General features: G+C 56.4%; 1 protein-coding gene across 5 annotated transcripts; it reads right to left on the bottom strand.

Annotated features, from left to right (window-relative positions):
- Positions 1-1,592: 1,592 nt before the first annotated feature.
- Positions 1,593-26,492, bottom strand: KANSL3 (KAT8 regulatory NSL complex subunit 3). 5 transcript variants are annotated; one of them, XM_068662529.1, is made up of 22 exons: positions 26,169-26,492; positions 24,751-24,921; positions 24,007-24,097; positions 23,517-23,702; positions 23,210-23,341; positions 21,983-22,099; positions 21,326-21,427; positions 21,149-21,220; positions 20,763-20,837; positions 19,718-19,875; positions 18,760-18,823; positions 18,069-18,269; positions 17,670-17,826; positions 16,424-16,501; positions 13,296-13,487; positions 11,524-11,608; positions 10,532-10,686; positions 9,930-10,042; positions 9,135-9,354; positions 8,781-8,914; positions 4,557-4,716; positions 1,593-2,332 (listed from the first exon to the last, which is right to left on the bottom strand). In XM_068662529.1, exons 1-22 carry the CDS (start codon positions 26,441-26,443, stop codon positions 1,758-1,760), a joined length of 3,513 nt encoding a protein of 1,170 aa, XP_068518630.1. In that variant the 5' UTR covers positions 26,444-26,492; the 3' UTR covers positions 1,593-1,757. The 5 variants fall into 5 exon arrangements, with proteins under 5 accessions (XP_068518630.1, XP_068518632.1, XP_068518631.1 ...); XM_068662531.1 differs by lacking the exon at positions 13,296-13,487; XM_068662530.1 differs by lacking the exon at positions 16,424-16,501.
- Between the last annotated feature and the right edge of the window lie 1,025 nt (positions 26,493-27,517).

Genomic DNA, 27,517 nt, shown 5'->3' with positions numbered 1-27,517 from the left:
CAGGAAGCAAGCTGAGACCCAGCCCGGCCCCGCTTGGTGCTCGCTCCTGTGGGAAAGCTCCACGTGCCTTTTGGGAGGTGCAGGGCCACCTGGGGAAGAGACAAAGCAGAAGCAGGTGGTGCATTTTGCACCTCGGGGCATCTGGTCCCATTTTTAACCAGGTAGCAGGGGTTAGCGGCAGGGCTCAGAGCAGGACTGGTGTAAAGTCAGGAGAGCAACGGGTCCGCAGCCGCCTGCTCAGCTCAGCACCGTTTGGCCTCCCCGTTACAACCCCGTTTGGATACAACCTCCCCTGGCAGAGGCTTTGCCTGGACTGAACCCAGCTGGCTGACAAAATAAAACCTTGCCAACTTTTCCACAAGCCCCCAGGGAAAGGAGGTGAGGTGAGGCAGGCCCCGGGCGCAGCAAGGTCTTGGGAGAGCAGTCCAGGGAAAGGGCAAAACTCGTGATCGTTTCTCAGCACCCTCAAAACCTCTACTCACCAGTGGTGGGGCGTGAAATCCAGTGCACAAGAGGCGGTGGCAAGGCTCCGAAGGCCACATGAGTGCCCCAAAAGCTGCACAGTATCTGGAGCAGGTACACAGACAGCGCAGGAAGGGTGGGACGAGCCCCGTGCCATCTCTCACCGTGAGCAAACCCAACGGAAGGTCGAGCTGTTTATCCCCTGCTGCTTTCCAGGCTTCCCGCACCGATTGCCCTTTCTCCGGTCGCTGTCTCAGCTCGGCAGAGCCAAAAATAGGATGAGGAAGTGAGCAGAGATTTCGGAAACGTGCCTGCAGCGGGGTGGGGAGTGCAGGGCTGCCCCCACCGCAGTCCCATTCACAGGCTCGTGCTCCCCGAACGCATCTCGGATGGCAAACAGCACTTCATGCCCCACATCCCTCAGGGGAAATGAGTGTTGAGGGCTCAAGGCCGTAGCATCGGGCACTGGGATTACCCCCAAGAGCCACAGAAAGTCCCCCAAAATCACAGCCCTAAGCTCTGTGCTGTGGAAGCACCCCCAAGAGCCCAGTGACAGCCCCAGAGGCATTGCAGGTCCTGAGCCCCACGAGACACAGGCCCTGGGAAGCCACCTTCGACACCACCAAACCCAGCCTCACCTCATCCCCTGGGGACCCACTGTGGGGCTCAGCACCTTTCCGCTGCCCCTTCTGCTGCTTCCCCCGTTTTAATCACAATGTGCTCAGGTCCCCAGTGCTTTCCCCTGCCTGTTGGTGCTGCTCCACCCTGCCACACGTGGCTGTGAGGGTTAAAAATCTGCCTTGAGCCCCCACCTAAAGTCAGGCCTTTTTCAACAAATTCCAATATTCCAAAAGTAGAAGGGAATTTCTACCTGGAGGAGACATACGGGTGGACAGCAGTGGCAGGAGGAGCCTCCCTCCTTGCTGCCCAGCCGGCTCCCAGGACCCACAGCGTGAATTTTTCCCTGCCTGCACACTGCTTTGTCTGTCCACGCACTCGTGGCGAGAGAGATCAGAGAAATTAGGCCCTGAACAGAACTGGTCTCCTGCAAACACCCAGAGCATCCAACAAGCCCACAGCTGGGCTGCTACCAGAGCTGCTTTTGGAAGAGACAGGTACAACAAAGTCAGTAAAGAAAAAAAAAAAAAGATTTATTAAACAGCAACAAAACCAGAAAACATCCCCCTAGTTTGCTACAGCCAGAACCAGCCCCTGCTCACCACGGGGCTGCTCCTCTCCCGTCCTGCAGCCTTGCTGGGTCCTCCCACGGCCCTGGCCGAGGGTCCCCAGGGTCCCTACGGCTTCTGGCTGAGCGTGGGCCCCGCCGCGGCGATGATGGAGGAGCTGGCCAGGCTGCTGCCCAGCGTTATCAGCGTGGTGCCGGCCCCTGCAGGCAGCACGCCCTGGGGCAGCAAGTGTCTGTTGGCCAGAGTCTCTCTGGTGTGGATGACGGTGCTGCCGTCGTCCACCACGGAGGGAACCCTCCCCAGGGTCTCCATCGTCCCCAGAGCGTGGCCGAGGGCTGAGGCGCTCTTGCTCAGGCTGACCTTCTCCCCGAGGTGCCCGTCGCCCTTCACCGCGGCCAGCGTCGAGGTGAGGATGACGGTCTTGGAGGCGGTCTGCAGGACGGGTCCCACCTTCGGGTGCACCAGGCTGCCGGGAGGACTGGGAGCGCCGGCCAGCGGGGAGGTGGCGAAGGTGACGGCGCCAGTGGGAGAGCTGGCGGACGAGGAGGAGGAGGAGGAGGAAGGCTGGATGCCGGGCAGTTTGAGGGGGACTGAGGTAGCCTCACCCATCACGGACTTGGTGAGCGCGGAGAGCTTGGCGTCCGACATGACGTACAGCGTCTTCATGGGGCTGGCGCTGGTCACTGCGGGGAAGGGGAGAGCGTGGTCAGCAGCTGGGGGGACGAGGTGCCCACCCCAAGCTGAGCCCCCCTGGCAGCACAGCTGTAGGGTTTCAGGCTGAAGAGAGACAACTCGCCTCGTTTTGTCATCCACAACAAACCCCGGTGCTGTCACAGCCTGGGCAGAGCACTGCAAGGAAACCCCAAACCTGCCAGCTCCCTCCCCAGACCTCTCAGATGCCCCAAGGAAGCCTCTCTCTTCCTTCAGTGTCTCACCTAACACAGTCCCTTCCCGTGGGGACAGGACCTTGTGGCTCTTTCTTGGCCAGGTCCATGCCATCCTACCCTCCAAGCTGCCACGGACACGCTGAGCTCACGCTGCTCCCAGCAGCCTGGCTCAGGGCAAGCTCTCGCCCGGCTCCATCCCACCAGCAGCGAGGGCAGACACTGCTGCAGGTGCTCAGACACTCACCACACTCCACCCCAAAGGCAGCTAAAAGACATCAGCTTCACGAAATGAAGCCCTTGGCACTCTGAGGCAACAGCAGGGGTTGTACGCAGTGGTTACCCCATCCAAGCCTGCTCCCCGGCCACATCTGGGGTTACCACAGCCCAGAGTGCAAGGAGGGGAAGGAGACGTCTCTGCAATCTGATCGCTGGGGTTAGATGTGCTCAGGACGTTGACTGAAGCCTGGAGACCCACTGCTGGTCAAAGACGATGCTGACCAGAAAGCCCCCGACGTGGAGAAGCCCACAGCTCGCCCCTGCGGTCACCCAAGGCCACTTGCTGTCCCCCAGGAGCCCACATGGCTGAGCAGAGAGCAGCACAGCAGCGGTGCTGGCTCACCCGAAGCACACCACAGCTCTGACAATGGCATCAGAGATGTATCGCGGCGTCCCTCCCGCTCTTCAGTGGCAAGAGCTCGCCACAAGCTCCGCCGGCAGCGTGGAGCTCTCCAGAACAGGGTGCCAGGCTCAAGCACGGAGGACTCAGAGCGAAGGCTGAGGACTGACTGTCTGACCAGGGCAGGGCGCTGACCCCACCGCCCTGCAGGGGATGAGAGGGGCCAGACGTGCAGCAGAACAGGAGGCTAAAACCCCTGCACAGGCTGGGAAGGGGCACAGAGACATGATGATGCTGTCGGGCAGCAGCACAAAGTGCTCCATGAAAGATATTCCGGCTGGAACACCTTCTGTGCTAACACCCCAGTGCGCTCTGCTGCTCTGGCAGCTTGGCTCCAAACCGGTCCTCCCCCTGCACACAAAGCCAAAACGAACCTCCAGCAAAAGCAGGTAAAGCTCTCCACGGATCTGACTTCATCCACTAATGATGACCCAAAACAAAAAAAAGACCAAAACCAAACATAAAAGGGCAACGTAAAATAAAACACGAAACCACAGAAGGATTAAACCCAGCGCTTCTGCAGCTCCCTGTTGAGTCCTGGGGGAGACCAGCAGAGACGGGGGGTCTGCAGCAGCCAGCGCTGACGATCAGAGTTACAGCTGGGTCTGACGCCTGCGAGGAGCCAACAGCACGGTGAAACAGCACACGCATCAGCACGGTCCAGAGCAGCCTTGTTTGACCTCTGGGAAACTGGCACAGCTCCCCCGAACTTCACCCACCAGATCTGGGTGCTGAATACCTGCTTGTCCTTCCCCTGGCTTGGCAAATTGGCTGGACGAGGGAAAGGAAAACACATTTCTGGCGTGGCTGGAGGCGGGCTCTGCTGTGCGGAAGCCTTTTGAGGATGCAACGGGCTGCATCATGGCTCTGCGGAGGTTTTTAATTTTTTTTTGTAGTGTGAGGCTACCAGCTGGGTATGCAATGTTTGTTCGGGTGTAATCGGATGGGTCTGCTCTCTCCAGGCAAGGTAAATAAACGTAGGCAGCAGGGAGAGTGCTTAGTGCTACCAGCGTGTGGTGGGGGCCCTACACACAAGCTGAAGGTTTTTACAGAGCCCGCTGTGTTCGGGCTCACGTTTTACACCCCGCTCTTTGTCAACTGCACGGAGCGAAATCAGAACTGTGTGTACTTGTGCAAAGAAACCACAGGGGACCTAACTCAAAGGAGGGGGAAAAAAATAAGGAATAAAAAAAAAAAGGCAACGGACTTAAAAATAAGCAGCATTCAGGCAGCTACTCCCCAGAGGGGCTTCGCACACGTCACCCGGCAGGCATGGCTCCAAGCCGGCCTCCGCTATGGCCCCCAGGCCGGCTGCCCGCGCCCCACAACTGCCATGCGCCTCACCTACGGGTGCTGCCGCGGCGGTCAGGTGGGCTGTGGGGTCGGCAGGAGCCATCTCTGCGCCAGCCTGGGCTTTGCTGAGATCCATCTGAGACAGCAGCTTGCCAGGAGAGGCGGCGCTGGAAGCTGGGGCGGCCAAGTTCCCAACTGCACCGTCCGGAGCCTGGAGGGGTTAAAGGAACGGAGAGCTGCTGGGAGCGGCCGCGGCGCTGCGAGGAGCGCCAGGACCCCAGGTGGAGCGGGGTTCGACCATCGCTGGGGGGCTGCAGCCGTTCCTCGGGGCCTGAGCTGTCCCTCACCTCAAGATCAGAGCGCGCCTCCTCCCTGCTTCTTCTAGCCTTGCCCTCACTCCCATCAGGCACGTCTAAACTCCAGGCAGGATCCGCACCACCGCGGATCCAGGGGACTCCGTCCCCACCGCGGGCTGCCAGGGAGGCCAGGCCTGCTCTCGTGCTCTCTGCGGCACCAACGGAGCAACCACCAGGAACTGGAGCTCACACACAAGTCCCAGAGCACACAGACCTGCTGTGAGAACAAGGTCTGTACTGCCAGCACCAGCAAAGACTGGACGCGGCACACGCCGTCCTCGGCACCTGAAGAGCTCCCCAGGTGCCAGAGGAAGACTTCAAGTCCTTCTGGTGTCCACCGGGTGCTTACAAATGTCCAGCACTGGGATAACCGGGCAGCTTGGATTCGTGTCCTAAGGCACACGTGGCCTTTGGGGACTGGCAGGCTTCAGGCAACTCGCTCTCCTCCACCAGTGACAAACATCACCAACAACGGCTTAGCTCCAGTCCGAGCCCTTCCCACCTGGCGCTCGTGCAGGTCACAGCCTGCTCCTCCACGCCCTGCGCAGCAATTTGGTGGTGCTCCATTCGTTTGAACTAATTTCTGCCCCGGGAGGCAAGAAGATCAGACTCCAACAAGGGGTGGTACAGCCACCACCAGCACGGCTGGAGGCTCCTCGCTTGCCTCGTGCCGTTTAGGGGAGATCCCTGCCCGCAGCTGAAACCAGCACCTCAGCTCACAGCTCTGGCCGTTGCAATGTAAATGGTTTTCTGCCTCGTGGCAGGACAAGACCACAATCCAGCATCAGCATCGCTACATTTTACAGAGCTGCTACCGGGATACAACCACGCTGCAGAGAGGAACTCACACAGAAAGCACGGCTCAAACCACGGTGGAACTGTTCCTTGAAAACAGAAGCTGAAGCTTGCTTGTATTTTCCCTTTAATGCCACCCAAACACTCTTTTGCTTTTCTTACTGTGCTACTCGCAGAAAACACTTGCGCCAAACTCCCCGGGAAGATTCCTCAGCCTCCTGCCTCCCCTGTAAGGCCCGTGGGGGAAGGAAGAGTTACCCACTCAAACTGCATCTCAGCTGCTACAGGCATCGCCCCAGCCCCCAGAGCTTTAAATCACAGCCCATGCGTGGGCTTCACGCTTCCTGCACAGGCACAGAGGAGCCTGTCAGCTGGAATTTCAAAGGAAACCCAACCAACAATGGCTTTGGCTACTGCTGAAAACACAAGAGTTTAAGCTCTGGCATAATCCCCCCCGAGCCTTTTGTAAATTTGCTCTTTTACAGGAAGCCCTGGTGGATTACGTAATCCTATGTGCTAAAGGTACACACAAGCTGATGTCAAGGGCTATAATTAGTTACAAAAACACACAGCTCATTCCATTTCCTGTAAAAGCCTGCTTTCAGTTTGCTTTTGAAGCAGCTCTCACAACCGACCACACAATTAAGCACTGCCTTGAACACACAAGCTCAGCACTGTACGTCCCAGCAGCCTGCAACCAGCTCTGCAGCTTCTAGGGCCAGCCAGGCAGTTTCAGGTGTCGCTGCCTGAAAACACGACCCCACAAAGGCACCCACCAACCGCCGAGCAGTCTGTGCCAGGTCTCATTTCACCTCCGAGCTGCTGCTCTGCCAGATGGATTTCCAGCATCTCAAACAGGTACCAAAGGGCACAGACAAGTCAAGGAGGAAGGACGCGGATGCTCCCGGATCTCGGCTTTACCAAGCAGCAAACCAGGAGCCTGTGTGGAAACCACTGGCAACGGGGGACGCAAGGCCAGCCCTGAAGCAGCACGGGACAAATTAAGGACTCGCGGCTGCTGTTAATACTTACCCAGCTCCATCCAGAGGCTTGACCTGTAGACGATGCCTCCCTACACACCTCAGGGCTTTGAGCAACCCTGAACAACCTCGGCAGGCCGCAGCAAGGAGCAGAAGCGCGCTCCCTGCCTCCACGCCACGAGCTGCCTCCCTGACAGAACTGCAGGGCTTCGCCTACAAGGCAAAGATTGCTCCGTGTCTCCTCCACCAGCTCACCTGCCCCAGGCTGCGTGAGCAGTATCCAGAGCAGAAAAACCCTGCGTGCAGGAAAACAGAGCCCTGGCCACGCTGGAGAGACCTCGGCATCCTCCAGTGCCCTCAGCCTTCAGCGCCAGCTTGTAGGAGCTGGTTGATCCCCGCAGCCCTCGCTCCATGCTCACCTGACTGCCCAAGCTGTAGCGTTTATCACTCTGGGAATTTGTTCTTTTGTCTTTGAACTTCTGCTTCCCTGCAAATGTCTGTCTCGAATCACTACTCAGCTCCTGCCGGGCAGTCAGTTGTACCCCAAAGTTTTTAGGCTGGGGGATGTTGCTGGCACCTCTTTGTCCCCTCTTTGCGGGCTCCTCTGATGACCCCGAGCTAAAGCCCAGTTAATTCAGAGCTCCTGGTAAGTTTCAAAGCTTTCATTTACCTCCAAAGCTCGCTGCTTTGTTGTACTGTCGGACCCTCAACAGTTCAGTTTGTGGTTCCCTTCAGGCTGTTCAAAAGGAAATTGTTTCTGAGCATCCCAGGCTCCCCAGGGCAGTGGTCACAGCCCTAAGCCTGCCACAGCTCCAGAAGCCCGTGGACAACGCTCTCAGATGCAGGGTTTGATTTTTAGGGGGTCCTGTGTGGAGCCAGGAGTTGGACTGCATGCTCCTTGGGTGTCCCTGCCAGCTTGGGATGGTTTTATGGCAGACCAGCCAGGTGCTGCCTCCTGCACTGCTCACCCTCAGACAACCAGCCCGCCCTGCAACGCCTCCTTCAGTCCCATAAGGCAGATTACAGGGCTGCCTGTAAATCCTACATCCTGCCAGGATAATGCCTGCAGGAGAGGCCCGAATGCTGTGCAGAGCTGGAGCTGGGATCATGGGGAAGCCACCTGAGCTTGGGTTAAACCTTGCTGACAGCACATCACTGCCACCACTCACCCAATGTCCCAGCAGGGCATCGGAACCGATCTTGCTACCCTCACATTTATGGATCCATCTCCAAACTGGCAGTGATTTAGGACAGAGCCCAGGGACACATCTGTAGCAAACCTACCACATCAGCTACCTCCAAGTGTTGGGGTGCAGAGGTCTGCGTTACCGTACCCAAGACCACTGCCTTCACCACCACCACAACAACAAATTAAAAACAACCCTCTCCAACTTCTTGTGCTCTCAACTCATCTACACTAAGTCTTGTCCTGGGAAGCTGGGAGGCAACCAGGACCCTTCTGAGGCAGTACCTGGCACACCTCTAGCATGGACCAGCAAAAGCATTTCCTTCTGTCAGTGATCCACCACCACAAGGAGATCTGCTGTGAACAGACAACTTTGGAGCACGCACTGAGCACTTTGTGTATTGGTTTTAACAGCACAGCAACGAGACGGGGCAGAAGATGAGGTCCTGCAGTAGGAAAGAGTCCAGCACCCTGACCCCTGCTGTCACATCGGGGCACCTGAGAGTCAGGAGCAGCATTTCCAAGAGGAAGACTCCCCCAGACAGCACAGCCGACCCACTCTCCTGCCTGCACAGACAGGACAGACGCTGCAGCAGCAGCTCTCCCCCTCACACCAAGCCCTGTTACTGCCAGGAGAGCCCAGAGCTGCAACAACAGTTTCCATACTGATATCAGCATTAGGAACTAGACAGAGATTTCCTCGGTGTGGGACCAGCAGGACACCGAGTACGATCTCTGGAGGAGACGACCTTGCTGCTAACAGATGTGAAGATAAGCTGGGTCCTCTAACCACCACCTTGCAAGGCCCCTCTGTGCACAGCCTCAGCAAAAGAACAAGGCTCAAACCCAGGGGAGATGCCATGACCAAGAGACATCTCCCCAGGACAGCCGTTCCTGCTCGTGAGCTTTCTCTGATCTCAGCAAACGCTCTCTCTAGGGAGGAGACGCCGAGGATTACCTGAGGGGCCTGCGTCTGCATGGGCTGCTCGTCGAGCTGGGGCTGCACAGCCCCCATGGCAGCCTGGCTGAGCGTGGTCACTCGGCTGGGCTGCCCACGCAGCGTCACAGTAATGGTCGTTGGGGCCTTCAAGCCTGGAAAACACAAGCGAGACATCCCTGAAGCACAGAACTGCGGGGCCACCTTCACCCACGGGGGCTGCATCAGGAGTCTCTTCCCAGGAGGGGAAGCTCCCAAGTTGCTACCACATGCAGCTTTGCACAGCTACAGCTCGGAGCACCACAAAGGCGAAATAAACTTTGGAAATACCAGGCCTGGGGTGCTCCAGAAGCCTGCAGCGCTTGCTTGCCTCACCTGCTGCCTGGTTGGAGATCTGAGCCAAGCCAGGGAGGCTGCTGGCCAGCTTGGCCAGTCCCCCGTTGGTCAGCAGCTGGTGAATGGCCGTGGGTTTCCCGCTCGCCGAGGCTCCCACAGACAAGGAGGTGGCGACTGGGATGGTGCGGACGATCGTGCCCGTGCCTGTGGTGATGGCACTCAGGTTCTGGAGCGGTGTGGATGTCTTCACAGCTGAGGTCTGGAAGGAGAAGCAGAAGCACTCAGCACCTGGGAGGACTGGCGACGATGGGATGGCACAACCTCTGCCTCCCGCAGGAGCTAGAAGCCAGGTGGAGAGTTTCCACACTTCATCCTGGCGGCTGCAAGCAGGTAAAGCCGTCCCTTCCAGTCTGCATGCACTCATTTCAGCCTGAAAGCACAACTGGGAGAAAGGCTGGCTCCGCTTCTACTGAGGCCCCTCAGACTGAAAGGATGGGGAGCACTGCCTGACGGGATCACAGGACAAGAGGACAGATTGCTGATCCTCTCCTCTCCATTCTCCAGACCCTTATCAGCATTTTTAGGTGGCTGCCAAGCCCACTTTTGAGTACAATTTCCCACAGCCCCATTCCCTGGAACCAAGGCCGTTTACAGGAACCCTTATCCTCATCACCTGTCAAACCTGGGGCACATTACTGCAGCTGCAGCTCACACCTAGCACCACTCGTCTCTTCTGGTCCTACACCACACATTATCTGGGCTCCAGCTTCCTCCACGTCACCCCCGCACAGCTTCCTTCTAGAGAGCAACCTCTGGTGTTTGCAGGCTGAGTACCTGCACGGGCGATCCAGCAGCAGCCACGCTGGCAGGAAGGGCTGACGACTTGGTCCCGATGTCCTGCAGGCTGAAGCTCAGCCCTTGCAGCAGGCTGCTGGCAGATGCTGCTCCTAGAAAAGAGGAAAGAACAAAGAAATTAGCCTTGGAGAACTAACCACCATGGAATTCTAGGTCTGTCACACAGCAGGGCCTGCAGAACTGTCCTTTGAAGAGCAGCATCCCAAGGAGCCTGTAGGGATGCTCCAAGTTACCCCATGAACACAGCCCAGCACGTTTCACTGCTGCAGCGACCAACGTCATCTCTGAGAGAGGGGAGGCAACGTACGAGTGGGCAGGAGCAGTCGTACTGCCAAAAGGAGGTTGTGTTTGGTATCTCGAGGCATCGTGACATGAAAACGATGCAATTAACAGGTTGTTGAACCTTCAGCCTCATTTATAGCATCCCTCTGGCCCTCCACGGGCTCTGAAGAGCAAAGCACTACCAGTGCCACCTCGGCCACTGCAGGGCCGAACCCAAAGCAACCAGTGAACGCAAGAAAGAGGATCCCCTGAATGATTTGGAACCTGGTTTACCTTTTACATTCACAAGAGACAGGTACCTTGGAGGGCACTGGCTGGCTGGGCCTGCATGCAGTGGGCGCTGCTGGCTACCAGCCTGCTCTGCAGGGCATGGAAAGCGCTGGGCGCCGTGCTGCTGGGGATCACGGCAGACGGAGCAGGGCTCATGGAGGAGGTTTCTGTTGCTGAGCTCAGCCTACAAAAGAAGAAGAGAAAGGCACCTCTTAGTGATAAAAAGAGCAACGCAAGATGGCTTTGACAGCACGCTGTCAGCAACCGAGCAGGGCTTCTGGAAGCGTTAGGTGGGGAGGTGATGAGCTAAAAAAATCCAAAGCAAGAGACATTTCCCTGTGTCCACTGCAGCACCTGGGGCAAAATCCGTGCATTTCCAGCTCAGAAGGAAGGTGCCGCAAGGGCTGTGCCACCCTGCACAACACGATCTACCTTGGAGTGAAATTTTTCCCATTAAAAAAATCAACTTTCTATCTGAGGACAGCTCTTCCTCTCCCCACCCAGATCAGCTGGGGTCCAGTTCTCCAAAGCATGGTTTAAATTAAAATGGAAAACAGCGATGTGAGAGATTGTCAACACCACATTCGTTCCTCAGAAGAAATCCCAGTGGCCCGTTAACTTCAGAGCCAATATTGAGAATTCTTTCGCTATCTTTGGAAAAAAAATGCTCAACTATCAAAGAACGAAGACAACACTGAATTTTTGGCAAAGACAACGGCACAGTCATTCAAAAGACAAACATCAGCAGTTCTGCAGCAAACTTGGAGTTGATAAACCATACAGGAACAGCCCAACAGCCACATCACCTTCCGCATCTGCCCATTTCCACCACTCTCAGATTCGACCACCAGTTGACAAATAGTTTTTGGGAGCCCACGTGTCTCCCATTCTTCAGAGAAATCCAGCCATAAGCAAGCTACCAAGAAGCTCCACGCACAGAAAGCACCACGCTGTGGTGCTTCATTCACACCAGCAGCCTCTCAACGAGGCGCAGGGCTTACAAAACCAAAGCTGCACTCACTTGGAGGTGGTGAGCAGTCCGAAGGGCTCCTTCACTCCTGACACGGACTGGCCGACAGCCATGGGGACCGGCTTTCCGGAGACAACTGCAAAATAAAAAGAAGAAACCTAACTCTCCCTCCTCCACGAGGCTTGAGGGATTCCCTGTCTCACGCACTACCCCCAGGCACAGCCCAGAGCTGCTGGCCACGGGCTCATCCTGCTCACAAGACCTCTTCTCAAGGAAACCTCCACTGCAGCCATGAGCACGCACTGGAGGCACCGCACTACAGCAGGTCGGGAGTACCAGAGAGAGCAGAGTTGTGAATAAAACCAGAAAGCTGTCGTTGTCAGAGCGTGACGACAGGCAGGACTCAAGGAACCGGCTCAAAGTCTGACAGCAGCGGCCGCTCAGGCCCTCACCACCAAACGCAATTCTCTCTCCTAAGCGTCACCTCCACTAATCCCCTCCTCCTTGTCCTCACGGCACAGAGCTACGCCTCGAGCGCTCGGTTAGGGTCTGGCTGGCTGCTGGAGCTGGATTTTGTAAGCATTCTTTACAGACACTTTACAAAATACACAGGGATGCGGCGAGTCACAATAATAGTTTATTGTGTCACAATATTTGTTTATCGCGGCCTTTGGGATACAACTGCATTTGGCTCGTGCATTCCTCCTGCTCACGCACGGTTAAGAGGGAATTCTCGTTTGGTTCGTGTTTACTTCTGCAACTCATTTCCTTTCTGTGGAAAGAAGTAAAGTTTGGAAAATTAAAAAAAAAAAAAATGATTCCGGAAACCAGAGATCCTCAAAGCTGCCCGAAGATGAACTGTAACCCTAAGAAAGGATGTGTATTTATTAGTTAATTCTCACATTTCAAAACAACCGTTAATTAACCAAGAAATCCTTCTAAAGGAACACGGTTACTTCTCAGCTTGGAAAACCCTCTGATTTCCTAACGCTTCAAACGGAGACGCTGACCTTCCAGCCCTGCACTGCACTGAGCTAGCTCTAAAAACAAGCATCAGCGTTACGCAGCTGGGCTCCGAGGTGAGGAAGTCCTTTGCACGAGCACGGAGAGCAAGAAGGCAAAATCCTCTGAGTACAGGAGCGAGAGCAGCCAAAGCTTCTGCCCTCCTCACGAAGGCTCGAGGGGAAGATGACCGAGCACGTCACCTCTTCTTGGACAGAAGGACCTCTGCAGCGCCCGTGGCAGTGGGTTTGCTCAGCCCCGCAGGCAGGAGAGGAGCTGCCATTTGTTAGCACGTGTATGAAGGGCAAATTGTGCCGGATTTTAGGTGACTGCACAGCCCCAAGGGGCACTTGGCTGAGTTGTGAAGTCTTCCAGAGGGAGGAAGATCGCCGTCATCCATAACGCGTTCCTGGGGAGAGCCTTGCTTCCACTGCGGGGGACACGCAAGCAGGCAGCAGAACCGGAGACCCGCACGACCTACGTGGAGCGAGGCCTTGCCAGGAGCAGCACCTCGAAGCCTCACAGGAAGGCACAAAATTCACCTTGCAGTTCACCAGGCTGCCGTCAGGCACCTTGCTGAAGCACGCGACCCAAACTGCTATGGAAAACGTCCTGGCTACGCGCTGCCAGCCCCCACGCATCCCCAGCTACCCCCTAGAGCACCACATCGCACCTCGAGCCTCCGTCTCCTTCCTGCAGCTGCCTCCTCAAAAAGCAGAAGACCAGAGCTCCCCTCCCCTCCCCACGCCGTGCCCCGGAGGAGCTGGGTGCCTCCACGACCCGCTCTCTGGCTACCAAGCGGCTTTGCAATCGCAACTCACTTTCTGCCTGGGTGGTGAGGGGTGCTCCGTTCCCCACGCCCGCAGCATCTCCGTGAGAGACAATGGTCACCTTGATTTTGGCTCGTTTGGAAGTTTTGCTGCACTGGGTCGGGCTGGGGGCCTGATGCCTCTTCAGCTGCACGCGCACATCGTCTCTCTCAGCCCCTTCCGAGTGCTCTGAGGAGACTGGAACTAGGGGACACAGAAGTAGCTTTTTGAAACTGACGGCCGATTCCTCGAGGTCAGTGCTGCTCCGAGGTGCGGAGAAGGGACACATGCCCATGCACACTTCCACAGCTCCCTTCATGCCAGCCTTGCCCATCTCCCATGCACCAGGACCCCTCGCTTCTCCTTTTCACCACCTGCGCTGACTCCTGCGTGCCCTACGCTGCTGCCTCAGGGTCAGCGCTTAGCTCAAGCTGCTCACAGGCATACAGAACCTGTCTTGCCCTCTGCAGCGAAGAAAAAATGGATGCCTACGGTAATAACACATCTTCACATGAACACATTTCATTTCAAAGCACAGTGCAATCGCTCCTGGCATCAGACCCTTCCAGCATCCCTAACTTCCAGACGAGGGGGACGAAGGTGCAGACTCGCAGAGCTGGTGCAGGCGTGCTGTCAGTGCTGGGGTTAGAGAGGAGGTGTTTGTGTGCCTGTCATTCAGCACGTCCCTTCCAGCGCTCAGAAATGTCCCTCAGAGGGCTGGACAGGAGCGTACAGGTGGCCGGGAGGCGCTAAGCGAAGCAGCCATGAGCACAAGAGGTGCTGCAGCAAAGCCAAGCCCCACGCACCCCACGCTGCGTGGCACTAGGGAGAAAAGCAGCAAGCTGAAGATTTCTCTTCCACGCCAAGGGCTCCTTCTGCTGTCGTGTCCTTTTGACCCACCACATCTGTTTCATTCTGCCTACAGCATAAGCTTGCTGGGGAAAGGGTTGTCCAAAAAGCACAGAGCCCGCAACAAGTGCTTGTAGGTGGCACAGGGACAGGAGGGGGTCACAAGACAGGATCGATGGCACAAGGACAAGAGGGGTTACCCCACCCGTCCGTTCTCTGCACACCCCACTGCCGGTGCATGGTCACCCAGCCCTGAGCTGAAATGCTGGTGGAGCAAATGAGAGCGTGGATCTGCCTCCTACTGCAGCCTGGCAGCGCTCACAACCACAGCCCTGCTGCTACCTGCAGCACTGGGACAAGCTCCGGGGAGCCCTCTCCACCTGGAGCTTTCACAGGGAGCCTCGAGGCAGCCAACTCCCTGCTGATAAACGTCCTGGGCTTCCAAGTCACCAGCCTGGAAGCCAAGATATAGGCATCTTTTTGTTTATATAGCTTATGTACAACATGTCCACAGATGTGCTGTGTACATGCATTTATTCCTCTCCCTGCACACCCCACTACCTGCGTGCTGGGACAAGGCTGCGCCCAAAGCCCTCGGTGTCAGGCGACTCAGCAGTGTGTCAGGGCTGCTCTGCTCCCCAGGAGAAGCTCCGAGCCTGCTGTGCTGCTACTGCTGCAGACCCACGGCTGGGACGTGTGAATTGGTCACACTGGTGCACGCTCCCACACCTCCTGCTCGACTGCGAACACGCTCGGACAGAAACACTGCCCAGAGGGACCTCACCCAGCGTGCACGGACTGCAGGCACCAAAGCCCCCCAGGGTGCCACAGTGAGTGCCACCAGCAAGGCAGGACGGGGAAAGGGCACATGCACAGGCAGTGGCGTTGGGAGCCTCTCAAAGCAGTGAGCAGCGACCCCAAGTCCCTCCTGGTCACCACGAGCGAGAGCAGAGCCTGCTGCTTGCCGCAGAGGCAGCCCACGCCGCACAGGGACACTGCTGCAAGGGGCTGGCTGCACCCGCACAGCCCCAGCTGCCTACCTCATGGCTCAAGCAGCTGAGCCAGCGCAGTAACGAGCCCTGAGGTGTTAACGACCTTCAGTCTTAGCAAAAGGCAGGGCAGGCTGAAGCCAGAGCATCCCCGACAAAGCATCCAGGCACCCGACTCGGCCACTGTGGTTTCTCTTCCCCACAGCAAGCACAAAGCTCCACGTGAGCTCCCAGGCTCAGCTCTACTCACGGGGAGACCAGCAGGTCTCTTGAAAACAGGGCTCGAGCGAGGAAGAAACCTTTAAAGCCACCACCTCGGGCTTTGTGCCTCAGGGCTTTGTCACCATGGGTGTGCACACGTTTGGACTGCGTCTTGTGTGTGTTCGGTGTGCCAAAACAGCACGGACATCTCTGCATCCCCAGCAATTAAAAGCAGCAGCACTGGGGGTGCTGCAGGCATTTGTCACCCCCAGCAGTGCTCTCAGCTCCCGGGGTCACCTGAGCTGAGCATGGCCACCCCACACGGCAGCGCAGCCTCCCAGAGCCTTGGACATCAAGCTCTCTTCCTCCCCTAGCCCCAGGTCTGCCCAGTCACTGCCTTCTGAGCCACCAAAACGCGCTGTTATTCACACTGCACACCCTGCCCCTCAGTGCCCAGCCCTCGGAGCACCTCACGTGCTGACCTCCACCTCGGGGTGCTCCAGCACCCAACCAGGAGCCCACAGGATCAGCGACTGCTCCCCTCGGCCTGTCTCCTGCTCAGCACAGCCAAACCTGTCAACAAACTCAATCCTTTCCATCCTTCTCCCACCACACCACCATCACCCCACAGCCATCCCTCTCCCTGCTCTTCTCTAGCTCCCTCTGGCCAAGAAACGCTGCTCCAGCCTCTCCGTCTGCCCCTTCCACTCGGGAGCTCCTCGCTTCCACGCCCAACAGCCACCCTGCAGTAAGGAGCTCCACCAGCATGCAGTCAGTCTTCAAGCTTCCCAACAAGTCACCACACCGTCCACAAAGCTTTAGTTTGGAGCAGAGCTGCTGCCAGGTTACAGCAGCATTTACCTCCCGGGGCAGGGGAAGGGGAGCTCGGGAGGCGTTAGTGCTCTCAGCTAGCACGCGAGCCGTTTGCTTAAGCTTCAGATACAGCAATGAGAAAGCAAAAAAAGCAGGGGACGAGGGGACACGTTGGGCCACATCCCCCAACCAATGCAAGGGAAGAGGAAAATGATGAGAGAAGGAAGCCGGGAGACAGAGAAAAGGAGGGAGATGGAGAGAGACAGAGAGAAGTGAGGAGATACTCACCAAAGAGACATGAAGAGGTGCCAGGAGGAAGAGCTTTCCTCACCAGCATGTTTTGTTTCAGAAAAGCAGCAAACTGAGCTGAAATGAATCAGAGAGAATTACAGTATCACAGCCCGGCTCTGCAGGGGGGCAGCGACCTCCAGGAACACCACTGCGACGCGCAGAGACCTGGCAGCAGGCAGGCAGACAGCTCAGGGCACGAGGAGACACGCTCAGCTCCTCTCCGCATGGCAGCGCAGCGCATCCCGCGCCACGCCGGGCATCGCCCCAGCTTCTGCAGCGTCCCAGCAGCACGAGCCCTCTCCAGCCCCACAGCCAGCGCGTCCCTCACCACCTGCTGCCACGACACAGGCACGGACAGCACGCCGCAGCAGCGCTCCTCACTAAACGAGGCAAACCGTCCTCCTGCCTCCCTTGCGCTAGCTAGAACCTTTCCCCTCGGCTACGACAACGGAGGAACAGAGTTCTTTAGTCCAGGAGCTGCGAAACTACGAGATCCAAGCTTGAAGTTCCTGCTGGAGCCTAGCCTGAGCAACACAAAGACTTTAGAGAGTGCGTGGTCGCACTGCTGCAGGAGACAACAAGTCTGTTCAGGTCTGTCCTGAGCAAAGGAACGAGGCCGGAGGGGAGGATGAGAACTATTCCCCACTCCTGCTGCTTTGGCCAGAAAGGATCCTCAGCGACAAAACCCTTACCTACAGCCAGAGCTGTCACAACCAGACTGAAGCTGCACAATAAGGTTTTTAATCAGCATCCGACAGGACAAAACCCCATAGCTGAAGCAGTTCAGAGTGGGTTTTCCTCTGCTGTTCCATGCAGGATGGCTAATTACCAAAGGCCCACTGCTCCAGTCACAATTCCGTAGCCTCAACCATCACCTGAGAACCTTCTATCTCCCTCCCAAGCAGCCTGGAGACACCAGTCAAGGGGCTCACACCCAAAAGGGAATCAGAGCACGGCTACGTAGCGGTTTTGTCAGCCAGAGCACGTGAAAATCCTTCCCACTTGGAACAGCAGCGAGGCTCCGTGAGCTGCAGAAACACCATCTCCAACCTAATTTCAACCCCCTACAAGCTGCTGCCTTCAGCTGACAGGAACGGGGAACTGAGCTGCAGAGCAAACTGCCACGGGAAGCTTGGAGTTCACGACAGGACTCAGAAGACAAAACCTGAAAGGGTCGGGGCAGATAAAGACCAAAACTCCAGGTGCTCGGAGGGAAGAGGGTGGAAAAGCCGCAGGAGGTTACCTTGTGCCTGCTTGTGTGTCAGGATAGTGTCCGTCCTCTGCACCTGCCTCTTGAGCAGCTGCGTGGTGCTGATCTGGGTGGGCTTCTGGATGGAGGACACCGCAGCCATTTTAGTCTTGGGGCTCGACGTGGGGCTGCTGGAGACGCTGGACAAGTCCTGCTCAAAGAGAAGGAACACCTTACTCCCGCGTTTCTCTGAGGAGAGGCAATCCTAACCCTCAGTGCAGGCAAGAACGTGCATCCCTCTGCTGAAGCAGGTCTAAATCCAAAGGTTCCTTTGCCCCTTCAAAAGCCATTAGTGCTTTCACATCCTCTTGCGTCCCTCTTCCAACCCTTCCACACCTCAGCAGCACACAACTCAGCCTTCCCCACTCGCCATATCCCAGAGGGAGCCCCTACCTCTGAGCCCGACGGTGAAGCGGGCACTTTGGCTGCTGGTGAGGTGGGCCTGCTGGTTCTCTCCGGCAAATCAAACGACAGATCCCTCCGGGTCGAGTCGCGCGGCTTCTTCTTCTTCTCAGCGTCCAGGTCACGGGGATCAGAGCCCGAGTGGCTCTCCGCTCGAGTGAGGACTCCAGTCAGGAAGTCAGCTATTTCATCCTAGGCAGGATGAAACTAATCGTTAGGCTGTGCAGCGTGCAGGTCTCTAAATAATTCAGCTTCACAGCTAAAATTGAAGAAAAGAACTGAATGTTCTCAAAGAAAAACTGATAGGGCTCTCTGGATTTAATATTCCACAAACAGAAACCCGCAACCCTTGAAGGCAGACCTTGATTTCTCATCAAAGCTCCTAACTCCATTGATTTCTGACACACGGAAGAGAAATGTGATGGTTTCTCCAGTGCTCCCCAAAGTACTGCTTGCTTCCCCAGGCAGAGGAGAAGACTCAGAAGAGTGATCTTTGCTTAAAGTACACAAACAGGAAGCTCACATCTCTCCTGCTGTCGGAGGACAACCACTTCAAAAACCACTTGAGAGAGATTACGTTTGTTCAACCAATACTGGCAGCGAGGTTGTAACTTGTGATCAGAGACATTTCAGCAGGGGCCTTTTACAGGTACAGCTGTACAGGGAAGATTTCTGTCTTTACCTGGATGCACCTGTCCACCATACTCTGGGTCAGGCCTTCTGACTTCTTTTTGGCTTTGCTTATCCTAGTAAAAAAATAAAAATAAAAAAATAAAACACGTGGAAGCCAACAAATATTGTTTTTCCCCTTTCACACTCCCTATATGATTCTTCACCAGAGAATTAAACTCAAACGATGGCCGGTTTGCTCCCTTACACAGTTTGACCCTACAGAGTAGGGTACTAGCCAAATCCATTAGTGCTCAACTCAAGAGCACCGTCTGCTGGCAAGACGAGATTCATCCTCAGAAGTGCTGAGAAAAGCTTTGGGGACAGCAACAAGGGCCCAGCATCGCTCAGTTTACGACTAAAGCTTCTTGCAAAGCAAATACATTTCCTTTCCTTCAGAGCTTTGTCTTCAGACCGCTATCAGAGTTTGACTTTTCTTTCTTTCCTCTCCCTCAGTAACTATTCCTGCTGTGGATTTCTGACTTTGACAGTGCTCCAAAAATATTGTTTGCATTGTTGGATCCAGCTCTAGCATCAGGCTAAACCTGTTTTTATACACAACTTGCTCCAGTTTTTGGTGCAGTTATCTCAGACACACAAGTGTGACTGGAGATCAAGCTCCAAAGTTCACTGAAACCTTCAGCACCTCCTGCAAGGCTCCTGGAGCCTCCCTTACCCCGATACTGGACACAGCCTCCATCAGTTGCACGCTCCAGAGCCAGGGTGGCAAGAAAAAGCAGATACCTGCTCTAGTGTCATACCTACTGTGCTCTTCTGCTTCCCACTGGGAGAAGCAATGTGGATTTATCCCAGAAAAACCAACCAACCATCTCTCTATCCAGTACACTGGGCTTTGAACAACTGCTTGCTTTGACAGAGCATTATTAGGCAGGGCCAAGTTTTTCTGTAAGCAGCACACTCAGGTGTTGCCCAGGGCTTCAGGGCAGAGCATCCACCTCACAGGACATCACCTGAGATTGTCGTCTGCTCCTCCCACCACCACCATGCTGTTATCAGCTCGGATTTTCTCCCGGAAATCTTCCATCGCTTCGATGTTGCACTGCAGGGAATTCTGACCGATCACAAAGAGGACAGGGGTCTTCATCTCCAGGAGGGGGTCATCGATGTCCTGCAAGAGCAAGGGCAACTGTAATTCAGAAGGGCTGTTCCAGGATGCAATCTTTGGGGCCAAACACATTTCTGAAGCATTTCCCAAACATTCCCAAACAGGTAAGCACTTCCCAACAGGAAAGCATGTGCCATGGAGGAGCAGGCAGCACTTCACACACGATCCCAGTGCGTACTAACTGCATCCTGGAGGAAAGGAAATGATGAACTGCATGGTTTGCCTGGACAAGGTTGCACATCTCAGATACCCTATTCCAACTCACCCTTCCTCTTCTGAGCTTTTGCCACACAAACCCAGGACAAAGCTGAAGCAGTGCCAACAGCACGTCCACTGGCAGTGAAGCTCTCCAGGGTGAGCCCCGATGGGGTTTATGCAGTCATCCTAAAGAGAACTCTGCTCAAGCACTGCATCCTCCCTAACAAATGTCTTTTACACAGGGCTGATAGGGATTTCCACTACAGTCTCAGAACTGGTTATTTCACCAGCACAACCGTAACCATTCCCAACACGGTCACAAACTGATCAGCTAGCAAAGGATTAATTTGGGATCCACGTAAATGACTTTAAGTCACCATCTCTGGTGCCAAATAACACAGTCAACGAGCGACACTTGTGTAAGACCCAAGGAAGGAGCTGCAAAACCACGTTACAGGACGGACAAGCAAACGCAGGACTTCACACGCCTGCTATTGCATCAGGAAACCTGTTACAGATGCAACACTTCTGCCTGCTGGGCGCATCCCCTCCAAACAAAAAAATCACAGACACATTCCTTAAAAATCTTCCAGTTATCACTGGACTTCCAAACCACATTCTATGAAACAGTCTACGGAGGTTAAAAAACAAACAACTCTTTAAGTGGCACCCTCATCCCCTTCAGTCCTTACCCCTCTGGGGCCATCAACTGTTAGAAGAGGGAATCCAAGGCACACAACTGCAGTGACGTACTCCATCACTGAAACCTGAGTAGAAAAGCAACAACAGTCAGCATCCGCACAGTCCTCTGCTGTAAAGGTCACTTTGCTAGGCTCAGGGCACGGAGATCTCTCACATATTTAGACTCTGCTTAGGTGCTTAAAAGGACTGGGTGGGGAAAACACCAAGGAACTCAAACTCCTTTATGCCCCCGTGGCCAAAAAGGACACATCTCTAAGCCAGGCCTCAGCAAGAGGAAAGAAAATAGAATAATAATTCTCCAGAGCCTCAAAGGCACCAAACACTGAACTGAAATTTTCAAATCATCTGAGCACATGCAAACGAAACAGGCACTTACGTGACAGGCCACCAAGGCACCCGTGTTCCACCCGATCAGGATGATCGGCTTGTGAGAGAAGTGGTTGTGAATCTACGGGAGAAAAAGGACAGCGATGGAGGGACAGACAACGGGACGCTGCCAATGGGCCCCGCAACACCTGCAGGCGAGGGGGGCACAGACTCGTCCTGCTCTTACCTCTGCCACTTTGCTCCTCACCGCGCCAATCATGTGCTCGAGACACTGCAGCACTCCCACCCCGCTGCCGTTGTTCAGCAGGTGGGTGGCGATGGGAATCACCTGTCATTTGGAACGAAAAATGAATAAATAACAAAGGCACAACAGGCACCAGCAACAGGCACAGGCTAAACCAGTTTATACACAACTTTGTGCTTCGTCTCTCCCGTGGAATTCTCTTCTAGCTACCAAAAACCAGATGAAATTCGCTCCAGAGACAACCTCTGCTGCTCACCTCACCCCTATACCCCCAGTATGCCCAACACACAGAGCGCTGCAAGCAGCTCTGTATCCAAGGTGACCCATAGCCTCCCTCCTCCAACCTCTTCCTACTGGAAAACTCAAATTCTTAATAGAATGATACAACCTAAACTGTTGGCTTTGGATGGCAAGTCTCCTGACATGACACCAGATAAATCAGATCGGGCAACTTCAGCCCAATTTGTGCCTTAGCTGCCAAACACTGCAGGTGGCAGATGCCAGCCTCTGTTTTTAGCAGAGGCAAGTATTTTGGTGCACCAATGGGTTACAAAAATAAGCTCAGCAGCTGCAGCCTACCACAGCTGCTAACGTGAACTAGCTCCTAATGTGCCTGCCTTCAAACCCGACCATACAAACCTTTCCCAAGCAGGAAAGCTGCGACTGCCAGAAGCGGTGCCGTCGAGAAGTGGGGAACATGGAGTTGGAGGGGCCGGAGGAAGCAATCAGGATGAGGGGGGAACCAGGCAATTTGCTCTGCAAAGTTCAACGAGAGATACATGAGGGAAGGCAACATCCCAACCCCAAACCTCGCCGCCTGCTTCCCCATCCTCCTGCTGCTCCAGACCCTCACGCACACCAAGGGGTTCACGGGGGCAACTTAAGCAAAGCTTCACATGAGAGGACACCGCATGCTACACAAACTGCTTCTTGGTGGAAGCCTGTGGAAGAGCATCCTCCCAAGTGGGGGCTGAAAAGGAGCAACTCTCTCAGCACAACCCTGATAAGCCACAGAAGAATTAAAACGGTTATTTATAAACCCAAAGCCTAGCCTGGCCTGCACTAAGTGGGAGGGATCTTGCAGAGCTCATTAAATGCGCAAGCTTTCCCCAGCAGATGCTACCTCGGGATAGTATGGGGGAAAATGGGTGCAACAAAAGGAGTCCCTTCTCTGAGCAAGGCTGAAAACCAGAAGGAAAAGAGTCCAAGGAGCAGAAAAGAGACAGAAGGAAGAAGAAAGCAGAACAGGAAGAATAAAGCTGGTCTGCATCTGGGCCAGAGCAATCCCAAGCACAAACACAGGCTGGGTGGAGAATGGACTGAGAGCAGCCCTGAGGAGAAGGGCCTGGGGGTGGTGGTTGATGAGAAGCTCGACACGAGCCAGCAATGTGTGCTTGTAGCCCAGAAAGCCAACTGTGTCCTGGGCTGCACCACCAGCAGCGTGGCAGCAGGGTGAGGAGGGGATTGTCCCCCTCTGCTCTGCTCTCGTGAGACCCCCCCTGGAGCCCTGTGTTCAGCCCTGGGGTCCCAGCGCAAGAAGGACCTGGAAATACTAGGAGAAATCCAGAGGAGGCCATGAGGATGATCAAGAGGCTGCAGCATCTCTGCTACGGAGACAGGCTGAGGGAGTTGGGCTTGTTCAGCCTGAAGGGAAGGCTCCGAGATCAAATAGGGGCCTGCCAGTACCACTGCCCCATCCCTGCAAGCGTTCAAGGCCAGGCTGGATGGGGCTTTGGGCAGCCCGGGGGTATGCCAACCACAGCAGGGGAGTTGGAACTAGATGGGCTTTGAAATCCCTTCCAACCTAAACCATTTGGTGATCTGAGAATGGCCTCTCGCTCCCTGCAAGCCCCCGGAGGCACTCACTGGTTTGTTATGTGACAGGACACCCACTGCTGGGTCCCACGGCCTCTTCAGCAGCAGCGACAGAGCCTCGGCTCCTGCTGCCCCCGTCTTCGCGGTGGAGGAGAGCAGCATCCTATCGATCAGGGTGGGGATCTGAAACCAGAGGCAGAAAGGACTGAGTACATGCGCACTGTTCTTCCAAGGGGCTTTTAAACATCATCCCTGCCACCCCAAAGAAAAAGGATAGAGACTCCATCAGCTTCCTTTTCATGAGCTTTATAAAGGGAGAACGTGGTAGGAGGGTAAGGTCTCTCACTGCATTCATCACCTTTCCTTTAAGCGTTTGCAGAGCGTCCAAGTACGCAGCCAACACCGGCAAACTGAGGGTTTCCACCAACGTTGTGTGCAGCCACTGGATCAGCTTGGTGTCCCAGTTCACACTGGCCAGCGCCTGGCGGACCCTCCGGGCGCATTTGTCCACCGCTATCCTCCTCAGGACCGGCTCATTGCAAGCCTGAGAACCAGGAAATTAAAGGAGAAACACAGTTACGGGAAAAATCAAGCATGCCACGTGCACCCCAAACCACAGGAAAACATCAGCCTGGGCAGCTCAAAGCCCTCCGGCAACAAGCAAGGACCAACAGCCTCCCAGTGAGGACAAAATCCCGCCTCAAACAAGTCCAGAGCTGCGTGTCTCTTAAGACCACAGAACCCTAGAGCAAAGACTTTTGTCTTGACCAAGTCACTTTGCTAAGGGGGACTAAAACCAGGCAATGAATCCGCTGGAAGGTGAAAGAGCAGCAGGGAGTAAATCTTACCCCTTCGTTGGCCAAGCGCGCCAGCCTGTCGGACTGCAGGGCTTTGTGGATCTTGTTAAATAGCTTGTTCTGAGCCATTGTCCAACCCGTCCTGGGGAGAAAACCAAAGATTTGACGTTGGACACAGGCATCTGGGCACAGCCGGGCATCAGCTGCACCTCCAGAACCTGCTTACAGCTATGGAAAAAGCAAGTTTCGCTAGCAAGGATTTAAGTTAAAAGACTGCTCAACAAAAACCACTGAGATTGTACGTGTCACCAGGGCGTACCGCTGAACATCCAAGCACTAGAACAACAGAAACAATAAATAAGACTAAAATAATTGTTCCTTTTAGCAAAGGTCATCTCCCTATCACTCAAAATTACTGTTCCTACGACTTGACTGACAACAGTCACAGGAAAGGTTATAGGGCGGGGAAATTTACACACGTCCTCCTTTTTAGTCCTCAACACTGGAATAGGGCTGAGCTGGGGACAAAGCTGTCACTGTCCCAAGCTCCTCCAAAGATAGGAGACAGTGGCACACAAAGCGTGCAGGAGCTTCAGCAGCTGGGCCAGCCTCTACCATTAAACCTAACAGCTTCTACAGCAGGCAAACAAGGAATTTGGACAAAACAATTCACTTTCTTCGAACATTACTCAGTTCGGGAACGTCACCACGCATTACATCACACTAAAAATCCCACACTGGGCAGCGTGGGGTTGTTTTGAGCCCCCGTTTGATGTCCCAGCGGGTCCCAGTTACCTGTTGACGTGTTCCTCCCAGTCATCCGGCGGCGGAGGGGCGTCCGCGTCCGTGCGGGCGAACATGACGTGGCGCTCGCACTCGTTCATCACGCTGCGCGCCTTCTGGTTGTCGTACAGCGGCACGGGCGTGGGCGTCACCGTCTCGACGTCGATGGGGACATCTGCCTCGCTGCCAGGGAAAAAAAAACACGTGTTAGAGAATGGGGTCTGCTAGGCTGGGAAAATGGGAAAGGATCTGCAGCCAGCTGGGGGGCTGAGCCCGGCCACGTCTTGCAGAGCCCGGCAGCAGGAGCTGTGTGAACGTCCTGACCCCCTCCAGGCCCTGCTGCAGCCCCCAGACCTTCCTTCGGCCCCATGTTCCCCACCACAGAGCCCAGGACCTCCTCCAGAGACCCCCAACCCACATCCTCCAGGCTCTGCCTCACATTCCACCGTCCCCTCAGCTCCACAGGCTCCCAGACACCCAAAAAGCTCCCCAGCCCACACCCAGCCCCCTCCCCGTACTCCCAGGCCCTATACAGCCCCCCCAGCCCCATCCTCTCCCCTCACAGCCCCCCAAGACACCCCCTTACTCCACAGACCCTACACTTTCCCCTCAGAAGCCACCCTAAACCCCTCCTTAAATACCCCCAGGCCTCTACACCCCCTCATAAGCCCCGCAGCCCCCCAGACCCCACAGACCCCACGCTTTCCCCTCATGACCTACCCCAAGACCCTCCTCACAAGCCCCTCAGCCCCCTCCAACCCCTCACAGGCCCCCCAGCCCCCCAGGTCCAAACAGACCCCACAGTTTCTGCTCAGAAGCCACCCCAGGCCCCTCCTCAGAGACCCCCAGCCCCCTACAACCTCTCACCGACCCCTCAGCCCCCCCAAATCCCACACACCCCACATTTTCCCCTCACAAACCCCACCAGAACACTTCCCGAGGACCTTCCAGCCCCTCCACTCCCACAGCCCCCCCCTGCCCCTCAGAACCCCCCAGCCCCTCATCACAGCCTCACAACCCCTTACAGCCCCTCACAACCCCCCCATATCCCACAGACCCCCCCCCTTTCCCCTCAGAAACCCCTCCAGGCCCCTCCTCCCAGGCCCCCCAGCCCCCCACACTTCACCACCCCCCTTCCCCTCAGCCCCCACCCCATGCCCCCCTTTGGCAGCCCCCGGCCCCCTCCACCTCTCCCAGCCCCCCCACCTCCCCCCTTTTCCCCTCCCAGCCCCCTCAGAAGCCCCCCCCCATCCCCCAACCCCCCCAATTTCCCCTCCCACCCCCCCAGGCCCTTCCTCACAGCCCCCAGCCCCCCCCACACCCCCCGGCCCCCCCCTTTTTCCCTCCCCCCCTCCCTCCCAGCCCCCCCCGACCCCTCCCCACCCCCTCCCAGCCCCCCCCCGGCCCCTCCCCAGCCCCCCCCTGCTCACAGGGCGCTGCCGGGGCTCCTCCTGGGGGGCAGGAAGAGCATCCTCGCGGGCCGGGCGGCGCTGGCGTCGGGGTGGGCGCTCCAGGGCTTGGCGTAGCTGTGGTCCAGGCACACCAGGTCCAGCTCCCGCTCGTGGGCCGACAGCTGCAGCAGCAGCGACGTCCCCATCCTCCGCGCCGACCATTGCAGCTCTCGGTCCCGGTCGCGGTCGCGGTCCCGGTCGCGATCCCGGTCCCGATCGCGATCGCGCTCCCGGTCGCGGTCGCGCTGCGCCATGGCCGCACCGCCCCCCCTCCCCCTCCCGCCCCTCACGAACTGCGCATGCGCAGCCCTCAGGAGGCGCATCCCCCCCTCCCCTGAGGAGACGGCGCATGCGCGGGGGGAGGCGGGAGGGAAAGTGCGGAGAGGGGAGTCCGGAACGGGACGGGATGGGATGGGATGGGATGGGACGGGAGGGGGGGACATGGGGGTGGGGACACGGGGGGGACACAAGGGGGTGGGGACACCAGGGGGAGGTGGTTTGGGGTACAGGGATGTGGGAGCACAAGGATATGGGATGTGGGGACATGGATGTGGGGACGCAACGGGGTGGGGACGTGGGGACATGGGGTGAGGTGGCGTGGGACACGGGGACACAGGGACATGGGGATGTGGGGACATGGGGACATGGGGATACAGGGACATGGGGATACAGGGACACAGGGACATGGGGACACGAGGACATGGGGACACAAGGACATGGGGACACAAGGACATAGGGACACAAGGACATGGGGATACAGGGACATGGGGACATGAGGACATGGGGACATGGGGACACAAGGACATGGGGACACGTGGATGTGGGGATAGGGGTATGGGGAGGTGGGGACTTTGGGCTCATGGATGTGGGGACACGAGGACAGGACATGGGGGTGCACTGGTTTGGGGCACATGGATGGGGGGACACAGTGACAACGGGACGTGGGGACACAGTGGCTTGGGGCATGTGGATGTGCAGACAAGGATATGGGGACATGGGGCACGTGGATGTGGGGACACAGGGACACAGACATGGGGACATGGGGACACATGAGCATGAGGACACAGGAACAGGCACACAGAGGCACGGAGTGACAGGGGGCACATGCACGTAGGGACATGGGGACACGGACATGGGGATGCAGTGACACGGGGCACATGGACTCGGTGACATGGGACACTAAGACATGGGGACACAGGGACGTATGGACATGGGCACACAGCGATGTGGGGACACGTGGATGTGGGGACACGGACATGGGGACACAGGGACACGGTGGCACAGGTACGCACAGACGGGTTACACCATGACACAGGGACATAGGGACA

This window comes from Anas acuta, chromosome 27 (genome assembly GCF_963932015.1).
Source record: "Anas acuta chromosome 27, bAnaAcu1.1, whole genome shotgun sequence".
Lineage (NCBI taxonomy): Eukaryota > Metazoa > Chordata > Aves > Anseriformes > Anatidae > Anas > Anas acuta.
Note: the sequence above shows the minus strand (reverse complement) of the source record. Positions and strands in the feature narration are given on the sequence as shown.